General features: G+C 39.9%; 2 protein-coding genes across 2 annotated transcripts in view; both read right to left on the bottom strand.

The window, feature by feature from the left end:
- Positions 1-1,443, bottom strand: part of LOC150083408 (uncharacterized) — a 31,329-nt gene extending 29,886 nt beyond the window's left edge. The window contains exon 1 of the mRNA XM_090378498.1: positions 1,186-1,443. Within this exon, the coding sequence (XP_090234624.1) occupies positions 1,186-1,363 (178 nt within the window). The 5' untranslated portion in view covers positions 1,364-1,443. The remainder of the gene's footprint in view (positions 1-1,185) is intronic.
- LOC150083407 (NADH dehydrogenase [ubiquinone] 1 alpha subcomplex subunit 7-like) overlaps positions 1,408-13,736 on the bottom strand; it is a 46,093-nt gene continuing 33,764 nt past the window's right edge. The window contains exon 4 of the mRNA XM_090377251.1: positions 1,408-1,525. Coding sequence (XP_090233377.1) covers positions 1,453-1,525 — 73 coding nt within the window. The 3' untranslated portion in view covers positions 1,408-1,452. The remainder of the gene's footprint in view (positions 1,526-13,736) is intronic.

Here is a 13,736-nt window from a genome sequence, read left to right as displayed (position 1 = left end):
GGGGAAACCCCTGGTGCCGTTAGACACTGAAAACACTTACACTTATCATTGTCAGTTCCTATCTCTGTTCCCCCCAGCCTTCAGTCTCTCCCCTACCCAAACTTAACTTACCGAGTATGCCCATAGAGTAACTTAATTGAACTAGCGCAAAATTTAACCCCTCTCACTTAAACCTATACCCAATTCGGCTGTAAATTCACCGCGATGCTCCCCTTCTTTTTTTTTTTTATGTACAGTGTATATATATATATATATATATATATATATATATGGGTCCTTGCCACTGAAATCTTCGGAAAATAGGTGGCAGGGCCTGCCAGAGTACTAAAAAAAATCTACTGCGTGCCTGACCTTTCCTCGTGGAAAAGTGTGGGCAACGGTGGGTCCCACTAGGGGCCCAACTGATAAATGATCAGAAGAACAACAGAACATAACACTACACGACATTCCACACCCTACTCTTTTAAATCTCTGGCCTCCACAGAACACTGTGATATACAAACAGGGCATACAACGCGGAGATGGGGGAAACCCCTGTGCCGTCAGACAGCTAACGCACTTTACACTTTATACTTTGCATTTAGCTCCACCTGCTGAATATGAAAGCTCTATTAAAAATATCAAATAAAATATCAACAAATGTGCATGTGCACGTGCGCAGATGCATCCGACTAGACAGAGGTAATAAACTGAAAATGAAATCGGTCCTAAAATATTCGACCATTATTTATACAGACTTATATTTAATTATATTTTATTACAGAATTATATTTTATTACATATTTCAATTATAAAAGTTGATGTGGTATGTCAACAGTTTACTTAATAGTTGTTTATATTACATTATTTTAAATCTTTTTAAAGTCTTCAAAAGTTTTTGTCATTAGATTCACTTAAAAAACACATCAGAAGGAAAATTCTTGTACTGATTTCTTAACTGATATGACAGTTAAATAGTGTAAACATACTTTAAAATTTATATATAAACTTGTGAGTAATTCTAATATAGTGCTTTATTTCCTGCCTCCATAGTGTAGTAAATCACTCTCTAAGAACATATTCTAAACGTGATTTAAGCAACATGCCATACTTTTTCTTGTTTTTTTTTTTTTTTTCATTTCGCAAATTTCACATATCAAAGTAATCATATGTAATATTTGATTACGTTTAAACAATTGTACTTACCACAAAGTTTCTTTCTAACATCGCCTTCTGATCCTCCAATGACAAAAGAAATAATTGAAAATCCAAGAAACAAGTATAAATATATTAAAAGCAAATTGGTCTTCATTCCTTTACTTCCAGTTACGTAGAATATATCGAACCTGAAATCAATTCGAAAATTTCTTCCGTGGCCGATCATCTCGGTACACGAAACAAGCTCCTAGCTCACAGTACACAAACTTGCTAAGTAATCTTATAGACAAGATGGCATTAGGAACTGAAAATGTATTAAATTTCAAGAAAGGTGATCTCGGCGTATGAATTCGAGCAATCATCTTGACCGAAATTCCAGTTAATACCTCTGAAATAAAATGTAATTTATTTAATTCGACTTTTTCTTAACTTCGATGTTTGTACTATAATAATTATTATTTTTTTTTATTCAATATAATTTAATCCTCAATTATATCACACAAACATAAAAAAAAAATTATAATAAATAAATATTTTTTTTTGCAATGCAGGTAGATTTGGAATATACTAGCTGATATCTTTCTGATATCAGCAAATTTCTAGCTGATGACTAGCCGATATCTTCCTGATATTAGCTAGTCATCACGCAACGATCTGTAAAATTCAAATTTTACATAGGAGACACTGATAAATAAACAAATCTGGGTGATAAAGAAGATGACTATTTTAATCGGTATTTAATCGCCCTGAAATGGCATTTAACAACTAAAGAACAAATGGTTATTTTACCCTAGAATGTCTTAAAGCCTATAGAAAAGAAAAATAAAGAAGGGTTCTTGTCTGTCTTCCACTAATGTACTCATTGATCTCGTGAAAACTTTGACAGAATGGAATGTGCCCACGATACCCCTACAAGTCGTAGGCGCTGATCCCAAACTGTTTAATAATTGTTTCACCACCAGGTATGGGTGTTTGAATTGACAGGCAAGTCGCTCGATGCTTAGATAATACACAACAGACAGTTTTAAAAGTTATGAACAAATTAATGCTACATCTGAACAAAACCAAATCCGTTCAATCAATAACTTTGAATGATCGTGTCAGCAGGATGGATTTTGTTAAAATTTGTTTATTGAAATTAGATGAAACCCCAAACTGATTAGCTACTATGTTATGGAGAGACGAAGGCAATTTTCACCTTTATACCATTGTTAACAGTTGCAATTTTGTAATTTTGGCAAAGGAGACCCCATCCCCATCCATGCTTACTGAGAAACACATCTAGTTGATGAAAATATTAATGCATAGTGTGACATTACGCCCATTTTTCATATTTCCTTGAGGAAGAAGTGTGAGTATACTCAAAACTGTTACAATCACTGGAGAAAGATATAACACGTTTTTTAGAACACGTGTTTTGAGACAACGTTTTTCCCGAATTCGGTGAAATAGGCTCTTAACAGCATTGATATAATACTCTACCACGTTTGATCTGAAGCCCAACTACTCGTCTCGAGTATTCGTTCAGCAATAATCTCATTGACAGGAGATTTGTTATTACATGGTCTCCGCCAAATCCGATTTAAAATTTTTGTGCATTTATTTAACAGAATGCCTAACAATCCTAACCACACACTCTCTACGCTCTTGATCTTTTTCTTACTAATAACCCTTCAAAGTACAAGGTAGAGGTGTAGAGTGTAGAGTGTAGAGTGTAGAGTGTGTTTAGTGTCAAACGGCACCAGGGGTTTCCCCCATCTCCGCGTGCTATACATTGTGGGTGTGAAACAGAACACTGTCAATGCCAGAGGTTTAAAAGTATATGGATTTTGTATTTGTGTAGTGTCGTGTACCGTTGTTCATCTGGTCATTTAGCCGCTGGGCCCTAATGGGACCAAACGTTGTCCCACTCCGCCCCGTGGAGGCAGACCAGGCATCTCAGATCAAACTTCGTGATAGTCTCTTCTCCAATGGAGCCTTTCTTCCATAGCCATCCTCAGCTTCGCGTTGTTTTGCATTATAAGCATGCAAAATGGGATAAACTGAAAGATTTATTCTTCTTTACCTTGGTTAGATTACAGCTTTAAACTTCTAATATCAATGCTCAAATTTCTAGGCAAGATCATGTCAATGAAATTATTCTTATAGTAATTCCTTTATTACACTCTGAACCCTAAGATCCTTCATCTAAACCTTGGTTTTACAATAAATACTAAGGCTGTTCAAGAAAGAATGTCGCATATAGCAATTAGTTTGCATCCTGGTTCATTTTCTATATATATTAAAGATTACGAAAACTATAAAGCAATTATTAATCAACCAAAACTAGATTTTGAACAGGTTAAGAGTAGAAAACTTTCTTCTTGTCCAAACGATAGTCGGTCATTCTAGACTCTTGTCAAAGTTATTTGCCGCAAATTTTGTCCATCTATACTCTCATCTCTCTAAAAACCTGATGGTTCTTTTGCTTCTTCAGCTTAAGATAAAAACAACTTACTATGAAATTCTCTTGAAATTTCTAAGGCTTTTGATCGTATTTTGCACAATTGTTTTCTAAATAAGTCCCATTTTATGGATTGACAACTGTTTTTTTTTTACAATTGGGATTATCCAGTTTTCTCACTGCTCACTGAGAGCCAGTGGTTAGAGAGAAAACTAGATAGCTCTCTTTCATTTAACTTCTCCACTAATGCTAGTGTTCCCAATGTTCAGTTCTTTCTCCCACTCTCTTCTGCTTATATATTAATGATCTTCTGCCACTGACTGGAAATTCTATCCATAGTTTTGCTTATGACAGCACATTGCATTCCACCTTTCGATTTGAGAAACCTTCCCTTGCACAAGCGGCTTCAACCTCTTGCACGTCCTCCAGCCATGTCATTAAATACCGATCTTCAGGTAATTCTTCAACAGGACAAAGAAAATTTAGTTAAATTTAATCCCTCTAAAATTCGATCCACCTTATTTCCTGCGAAAACAGTCTTCTGCTCCTTTGCACATCTTTGATGACAATGAAATTTCTAGTCAAGATCAAATATCTCTATTAGGCATTACCCTGACTTCTAATCTCTTGTCAGAAGCACATCACAAATATTTCTTCTTCATCATCTAAAAAACTGGGTTTTCTGTTTTGCTATAGACGTTAATTTTGTTCTAAACAATTACAAACTCTGAAAAAATCTCAAATCCACTCCATCATGAAATATTGTTCCCACATCTAGAATGGTACCCGAAAATTTCTCTTAAGCTTGTAAACTCAATTCAAAAAAGTACACTCAGATTAATTAATAATGACCCATTTCTTAAGAAGTAACCCCATTGTGTTTCATAGATATTCAATCTCTGCTGCATGCCTTTTCTATATATACTTCTATGGTCACCATTTTTCTGAATTGCATCTGTAATACCCACGCTCTCTTCCAAAACAGTCTGAACACATGCCGTAACCAGGCACTGTCCAACTTCAAACCAATCTTTCTTCCCCCTCAACTTCTGTTTTCAGGAGCAACCTCTCTTCATATGTTTTTCCTGAAAAAAAACTACAATATACAGAAATTCAAGGCTAATGTCAACAAGTATCTTCTGTCTTCTCAACTTTCAACCTGTGCACGAATACTAAGTACTATAGGTTCTAATACTTTTCATGTTTGGGGGTTTTATTAAAACAACCTGCGCCTTTTTATTATATGTCATAATGAAAGACCACCTTCTCGAAATACAGACATTGAATTTATTCGAAAAGAAAAGATAACTGATCTTTCTGAAATTTTAGTCATTTGTATTTATTTGTTTGCTTGTTGAGTTCTATATAGCAGAACGTTGCTTTACTTGTTGAGTTCTATATAGCAGAATGTTGCTTTACTTGTTGAGTTCTATATAGCAGAATGTTGCTTTACTTGTTGAGTTCTATATAGCTGAACTCAATAATCAAAGCAATTATAATAGATGCACATTGCTCTCAAAGGTATTGAACGATTGAGAGAAACGAGAGTGATTTGCAATCACAGCTTATTATGTCATAGGGTTTCCCCTTGACTATAATACTGCACTCAGTGTTTGATTAACAACATAAGCAATGGAAATATTTCTCCATTTCTGTAGCAAAACACTTTCTAAACTGGACAAGTGATATTAGCTTACACATCCGAAGATTCAAATATCTTTTTAGTTCATATCACAGTCGGCTTCTTCGACTCAGGTCGGACCTTTGGGCAGAATAGTTGATCAGTTTGTTTATTTGTTTCAGCTAAGACTGTGATCGCGTATATTCTCTGTGTATTCTACGGTCGGCCAGTCGGTACGCTTTTTTGCTGGATGAAAACGCCATAAATGCGGGATATCATCACCGCTTCAGCACCATTTGTAACAGTGCTCACATCGAGACCTTTTGTACTCTCAAAGTAGAATGAAACTTTACGTTATTTAAAAAAATAATGTGAATTGTTGGCCGTGGTGTCTTAAGTTACAGGTTAATCGCATAATGTATCATACACCAGAGGTGTAACACGTAGGGAATTGCATGTCTTCTCTGAACGTTTTGGGTATCTGTGTGGTAGCACAGTAGTATCATCACCGTCGTCCCACACCGGGTGGAAAAGGCCCCGGTTCAAATCCCGTTGATGAGGCAAGGGCTTTTTTTACTCCGTGACAGAGTTAGTTGGTCTCAGGCATAGATAGCAAGGATGTTTTCTCAGAAACTGGGGTTTTTCGTCCAGCAAAACAGTCAAATCGACCAGAGAACACACGCAAAATTTACGGACACAATATACGTGGTTATATCTAAAAAATTACCGGGTGACCTTAATATAATAGTTTGGTTTTGGTTTTTTGGTTTGATTAGTTCACATTTCTGAAATGTGAACTAATCAAAGTGGTATCATCACCGTCCTCCCCACACTGGGTGGAAAAGGACTGGATTCGAATCCCGTCAATGGCGCGAGGAACTTTTATGGGCTATTTACACTCCATATGTGAGTCAGTCTCAGGCGTAGATAGCAGGGTTACCCTTCCCCTGGCAACTCGGTCTTTTCGTCAAGTAAAACAGGCAAATCACCCATAGAATACATGCAATTTACAAACAAATTTAAGACGCATGGCACGACAGATAAATTAATATTCGAGTGGCCAAATATGACAATTTATTTGTTTTCACCTGTTTTTGCATGGACGAAGAAATCCTAGTTTCCGGGAGTGTTGGGTTTTAGGAGCATCAGTGACTAAGGCTATATTGCTACATATATACTGTGCTGCCACTTTATTAGGCACATCCCTGCTGTGCACAAAAATGGTTTGTCCCACAACGTTGCAAGTCACATGACCACAGTTGTAGATATAAATGCAGAAGAACAACCTTTCTAGTATCAGTTAAGCACACAAACTGTAGCAAGAATGGGGAAAAGGAGTGATCTAACGGATTTCGAATGTGGCATGGTAGTAGGTGCAATATGTACTGGACAAAACATCTCTGAAACTGCAGTTCTCCTGAATTTTTCACGCACCACAGTTTCAAGGGTGCATCGAGAATGGTGCAACGAACAGAAAACATCCTCTCAACGGTACTCCTGTAGAAGAAAATCGCTTGTTAATGAGGGAGGTCAGAGGAGGATGGACAGATGTGCAAGCAAACAGACAGGCCACAATGTCGCACATCACGTCAGATTACAACCTTGGTGCGCAGAACAAAATATCGCAAGGACCACTAGTCGCACTTTGTCGCGAATGGGCTACAACGGCCGACGGCCACATTGCGTATCTTTGTTATCAATGAAGAACAAGAGAGCACGCCTCCTGTGGGCACAGCAACACCAGCACTGGACTATCGAGGATTGGAAAACAGTTGCTTGGTCTGAAGAGTCGAAGTTCCTGGTGCATCATGTTGATGGAAGGCTCAGAATTTGGCGAAAACAACATGAATCCATGGACCCGTCATGTCTGACGACTACTGTACAAGGTTGTGGGGGCAGTGTTATGGTGTGGGGAATGTTTTCTTGGCACACGTTGGGTCCATTGATACTCATAGATTCACATCTGGATGCCGCATCGTACTTAAACATTGTTGCTGACCAAGTGCATCCGTTCATGTTGACATTTTATCCTCAGTCAGATGGTTACTTCCAGCAGGATAATGTGCTGGTGCACAAAACTCGAATCACTATGGAATGGTTCCATGAACATGACAATGACTTTTCTTTGCCGCAGTGGCCCGCTCAGTCCATGATTCTCAATCCTATTGAATAACCCCAGGGGCTCACATCTGGTGAGTATGGGCTTGGCACACCCAGGGTCCTGAGCTAGATATCACCATTCTTCTCTTTCTTGGTGATTCCCTTCCTCTCTCTCTCTCTCTCTCTCTCTCTCTCTCTCTCTCTGAGGGTAATTCAGATTTTTTCTTTTTTTTTTTTCATTGGCTGGTGTAGCATAAGCTTCAGGCTTCCTTGCACCATAAAGCTAATAGTAATAATAATAATATCTTTGGGACGAGCTGGAAAGGGCTGTTCGCTGCAGGCCTACACCTCCGTCGAATACCAAGGAACTACGTGACACACTCATGCCTGCATGGTACTCCATTCCTGCACGTTTTCAGCATCTTGTTCAATCCATGCCTAGACGAATTCAGACTGTTTTGAAGGCTAAAGGAGGGTCAACAACTAGATAGGCGTACCTAATAAAGTGGCGGCACAGTGTATATTGGCTGTAAATTACGTGTGTTCTGAGGTCAATTTTCCGGTTTGCTAAACGAAAAGGTTTCCGGGAGAAAATATCATGCTGTCCTCACCTGAGACAGACTAAATCAGCTATGTTGTGAAAAAAGACCCATAAAAATTCCTCCCGTCGATGACGGGATATTAAATCAGGTCTTTTCCAATCGGTATGGGGGGGGAGGACATCGATTCTATCAACTGTACTACCTAATGGCAGTTTCCGGGAGATAAACTTCCCATCCTCATCAAGGCTCGGCCAGGTTTAAAAATGAGCCAATAAAAGTTCCTCACATCATTGACAGGGTTGGACTCAGAAATGACAGTGTTTATAACCACGGTGCTTCAGTGAAGGCATTGGTTCTAGGCTGAGAATGTCTAGAAACAATAACAAAGATAACCATTTAGATGGTCATGTTTGATATTAGCTTCTTGAATATGGTCGACAGATGACAATACAACTCTCCCTGAAAAAATGTTTTTTTTATGAATACCCGAAACGCAAGAGGTATTAGAACCTATAGTAATTAGTGCACTGCATGGATTGAAAGAAGATATTTGTTGACAATAGACTTGAATTTCTCTAGATTGTAATTTTCAGGAAATAATGTACCTATCAAGCGAGTTGTTGTAGAAAATGGAAGTTGAAGGAATAAATGAGGTAGAAGAAAAGTCGGTTCTATGAGTTTGAAGCTAGACAGTAAAAGGATGTTGACTGGTTGCAACACAAGTTTGGACCGGTTTTATAGAAGCGAAGAACCAACGAAGAACCGAGCCCATGGAATTATCTATACAGGGTGTCTCAAAAATATTGGTACAAACGTTTAGGGGAAATATTAGCATTAGCATTAGTAGAGGCATTTGATGCAAGAAAGCAAGCTTATGCAGCATCAGCCAAAAAAAAAAAAAAAAAAAAAAAACCACTTCCACTTCACCCCTCTGTTCGTTCAAAATACCTGTCCAGCTGAGCCTTAAACTTATTTAGGCTATCAACCTCCACCACAAGGGATGGAAGTCTGTTCCACCAACCAACCACCCGCTGGCTAAAGGCAAATTTCCGCACGTCTATCCTACATCCGTCTTTCCTCAATTTGAATTTATGCCCTCTCAGGTGATTTTTCTGAGCTAGAGGAAGAATCCCATCAGCATTGAGCATGCTTAAACCATTCAAGGCTTTATACACCTCTATCAGATCACCTCGCTGGTGCCTAGTCTCCAGACACTGTAATTTGCAAAACTTAAGCCTTTCTTCGTAAGAGCACCCCTTTGTTCCATTCACTAATCTTGTTGCCCTTCTCTGTACTCGTTCCAGCAGCTCTACATCCTTCTTGAAATGAGGCCTCCAGACCTGTATACAGTACTCTAGGTGTGGCCTGACCATCGCCTTATACAATGGAATAATCACCTCCTTATCCCTGCTGGAAAAATTCCTGTATATCATTGACAATACTCCATGAGCTACTCTTGCAGCCCGTCTGCACTGCTCAGAGAACTTCATATCTGCCTGCACAACCACCCCCAAGTCCCTTTCATTCTCTACCACTGTCAGTGTTGTACCACAGAGTTGATACGTTGCTCTGGGGTTGCTTTTTCCCATGTGTAGTACTTTACATTTGTCAATGTTAAACTTCATTTGCCACCTCTCAGCCCATCTGCTCAACCTTTCCAGATCCTGTTGCAGCAGCATAGTGTCAGTAGTGTCCTTGACAACCCTGCCAACCTTTGTGTCGTCTGCAAACTTGGACATTAAGCCCAATATACCATCATCAATATCATTTATAAATACAGAAAACAATAATGGTCCCAACACTGAGCCCTGAGGGACTCCACTAATAACATCAGTCCACGATGAGCAGTGTCCATTGAATACCACTCTCTGTCTTCTCCCCCTCAACCACCCCTTTATCCATAGCAGCAATTTGCCTCCAATGTCACACTTCTCCAATTTGTGTAGCAGTCTTCCATGTGCAACAGTATCAAAAGCCTTTCTAAGATCCAAGTACATAATATCAAAGTTATTCCCTGCATCCAGTTCTTTTGTGACTGCATCATAGTATCCAATCAAGTTGGTCAGGCAAAACTTCCCCTTAACAAAACCATGCTGTGTCTGAGCTATAACTGAAGTCTTGTCTAAATGATCCTGCAGTGCTTCTTTAACCAGTGCCTCCATTAATTTTCCTGGAACAGAAGTTAAGCTCACAGGTCTATAATTACTTGTGTCAGCCTTTGATCCTCCTTTGTGAATTGGGGTCACATTTGCACATTTCCAGTCTATGGGTACCTCAACTGAGTCCAAGGAAGCTCTCATAATTATGGCTAAGGGTTTGCTTACTTCCTTTGCTGCCTCCTTTAATATAACTGGATAGATCCCATCCACCCCGGGTGCCTTTCTTGTGTTTATCTTCAACAGTTTCTCCTCCACTTTACTCCCAGTTATTTCAAGATTCTGAAGCTTACTGCTATAGTTGAATACACCTCTGGCATTCCCCTCGCTGAATAACTCCTCATGTGTGAATGTCGATGCAAAATATTCATTTAGTTTGTTAGCTACCTGAGCAGGATCATCAACACTTGACCCATCAATATCAAGTGGACCAATCTGATTCATCCCCTTCCTTCTAGAGTTTACATAAGTAAAGAACTCTTTGCTGTTTTTCTTTGCATCCCTTGCCAAGGATTTCTCGTAATCTGCCTTCGCCTGCCTAACCTCCTTTGTAACTTGGTTGCATATCAACTTGTATCTATCATAGGCTTCTGTGTCATGTGTTAATTTGTATGTATCCCATGCATTTTTCTTCTCTGCCATATGCCTCATTAGTTCATCTGACATCCATTTTGGCCTAAACCTTGAACAATATTTCTTAGTTGGTATGTAAAGCCTAGTAGCTTCCAAGATAAGTTCTTTGAATGCTTCCCATTTTGAATTTGCTGTTGGTAACATCATCAGTTGGTCCCACTGTATAGAATTTAAATACTGTCTCAGTCCATCGTAGTCGCCTTTACGGAAGCAATAACCCTTCCCTTTACCCCTAATGGTAGTTACCTCTTTGAGTAAATCCCACTTCAGCACACTGTGATCACTGCCACCTAGTGGTTCATTTATCTGCAGATTCTTAATGCATGAAGAATCACTGCTGATAATCAAATCAAGAGTATTACTCCCTCTAGTTGCCTCTCGAACATGCTGATGTAGAAAACAATCATCCAATAAATCCACAAAAGCCCTGCTAGTGTGTGAGTAACCAGCCCCCAAAATCCAGTCAATATCTGGGAAATTAAAATCTCCCATTATAAGACACTCTGATTTACTGGCCCACTCTATTTCCCTGTACAGTTCCTTATTATACTCATCAGAGTCATTAGGCCTATAGCACACTCCTACTCTCAATTTTGATCTCCCAATGTTTATGTCACACCAAACTGACTCCACACTGCACTGTCCAGCGATGTCGACTGGCTTCACTTCCTTGGTTTTTATGTGTTTCTTAACTAATAGCATAACACCTCCCCCCTTCCTATCCTGTCTATCCTTTCTGTAGACGTTGTACTCCCCAAATTGCAGTTCCGCATCCCTTATATCGGTGTGACACCACGTCTCTGATATCCCAACAATATCTGCCTTCGATGTTTTGAGCAATACCTCAAATTCATCAAATTTATTTACTAAACTCCTAGCACTGCTGTACACGCAAGTATACCTGCACCTGTTTCTATTCTTAGCTACCCTAACACAACCCATGTGTTTACTTGTACCGCAATGGCTCCCAGCAGTCTCTGAAATACCATGCATCTTGTTTTTCAGGCTTCTGCTCATTCTAATAGAAGCAGTGCAAGAATCTCTTTCACCTCTGCCAGTGGCTACTGTCAATCTATTGGTCTTTGTCTCCCCCCAAGCTAGCAGTTTTCCGACCCACCTAACACTGCCTCGATAGCATCAGCAAATATTCTTGCACCCTTTCTATTTAAGTGTATCCCATCCCTGTAGAAGCAATCTCTCCTGTTAACAAGTACAGTCCAGGCTGAAAAAATTCTACCCCTTGAGCCTTGCACAATCTTTCCAGGGCCGAATTGATCGATAAGGCTCTCATCATATACTCCCTCCTATCGTGTCTGGGCAGAATTGCAGACACTTTCAAATTCAACCCTAATTCTCGGCTTTTGTTCAGCAGTGACCTGTACTTGTTAAGTAATTCTGCCGGTCTCCTATTCTTAATATTATTAGTGCCAACGTGTACAACTATATCACCTTTTGTGCCCTTAAAAGATGATATTCGCTCTACAACATCATCAACCTTTGCCCCTGGCAGACATACCCTGGTCCTGTTCCACCTATCTTTTTTACAAAGCATGTTCCCCGTTTCCCTGACAATAGAGTCACCAACAACTACTAGTTCCTTCGGGACCAGCGCATTCTGCCTTGGGGGTTGTCTCTGTGTCACGCGATGCCCAAGTGCAAGCTCTGGCGTTGATGTGGGCAGCTGAGGGCTTGATGGGCCCCTCAATTTAGTTTCTTCGAGGGCATCCACCCTGTCCTTCAAGCTCTCATATAGGCCCATAAGAACGCCGAGTTGTTGCCTGATATCGATACACTCCTTGCATCGCGCACACACAAAGACATCCCCCTTGGCAGTATCATGTCCCGTACCCGATTGCTCTGCAAACATCAAGCAAACAGTGCATTTTATAAGGCTGTGAGTCAGAGGACAACTGCCCGCCTCAGTTCTGCTCTGAGCCACAGCACTTCCATTAGCTTGAGCCTTTTGCTTTGCTGCTCTGGTCTGAGTCATGATTCTATTAATTTATTAATTAATTATGTTATTAATTATATTACGTTCGTAATCTAAGTCGTTATATGTATTTATTTAAACGTACAATTTAACTGCTAACGAAGTTCAACTAACGCTATCTAGTACGGTATATAACCTACGGTATATCTAGTACGGTATCACAATAGCGGGAAAGTTACTAACGGTTGCGGTAGAACACGTGGAAACCCTTACCGATACTTTTACAAGGCCGAGTAAAGAATAAATACACCAAATTAATCAAAAAAATCACAAAATAATGTTATACTACTAAATTTAAATCAAAAGTTTTAGAAAAACAATAATTTCAAATCAATAAATAAGAAAAATCCACTTAGCCGCTTGGAACACGACCGTCACTAGTAGCCTCGTCAGCAGACTCCTAATAGGTAACATCTAAAGGAATGTGAATTGCATAGGAACCCATAACCGGAAACGTCACATTAAGACGGTACACGGTGCTGTTCATCAGTTCGTGAGAGGGAAAATTTCTGGTTTACTCATTCAAGCAGTAGTCGCCTCACGAAGAGCATGCATCGATATACGAACATCGATATAGCTGGCAGACATGCACCTAGTGTATGGATTAGCAGAGGGCCCACACAGTGTGCGCCCCCATGCGGCACAACATCTCTTCGCAATAAATATGCGGGCAGGTATGGTCGGTGACTGCTTAGTCAGCCCATACCTGTTACCACCCCTCATGAACTCTGCTAAATATCGGATTTTCTTGAACAAGTTCTACCAGGGTTACTTGACGATGTTCCAGCAAATGTGAGACGCAACATTTGGTTTCAAAATGACGGGGCACCTGCCCATTATGGAAGGTGTATCCATGACCATTTGAACAGGCATTTTGGGAGTCGATGGATTGGCCATGGTGGACCTGTTGCCTGGCCCCCACGCTCACCTGATTTATCGAGCCTTGATTTCTTTCTGTGGGGGGTTCTCAAATCTATCGTGTATGAATCGCCTGTGGAGACGGAAATGGATCTCGTGGTGAGACTCGTCTGCACTGCTGCTACTGTCAAAGAAACTCCAGGTGTGTTCGCCCGTGTCCGCCAATCTATGCTGCGTCGGTGTCACGCATGCATCG

Source organism: Mastigoproctus giganteus, chromosome 7 (assembly GCF_048544385.1).
Source record: "Mastigoproctus giganteus isolate SK-2022 chromosome 7, ASM4854438v1, whole genome shotgun sequence".
Lineage (NCBI taxonomy): Eukaryota > Metazoa > Arthropoda > Arachnida > Uropygi > Thelyphonidae > Mastigoproctus > Mastigoproctus giganteus.
The sequence above is the reverse complement of the archived record's forward strand: the minus strand, read 5'-3'. Positions and strand labels throughout refer to the sequence as shown.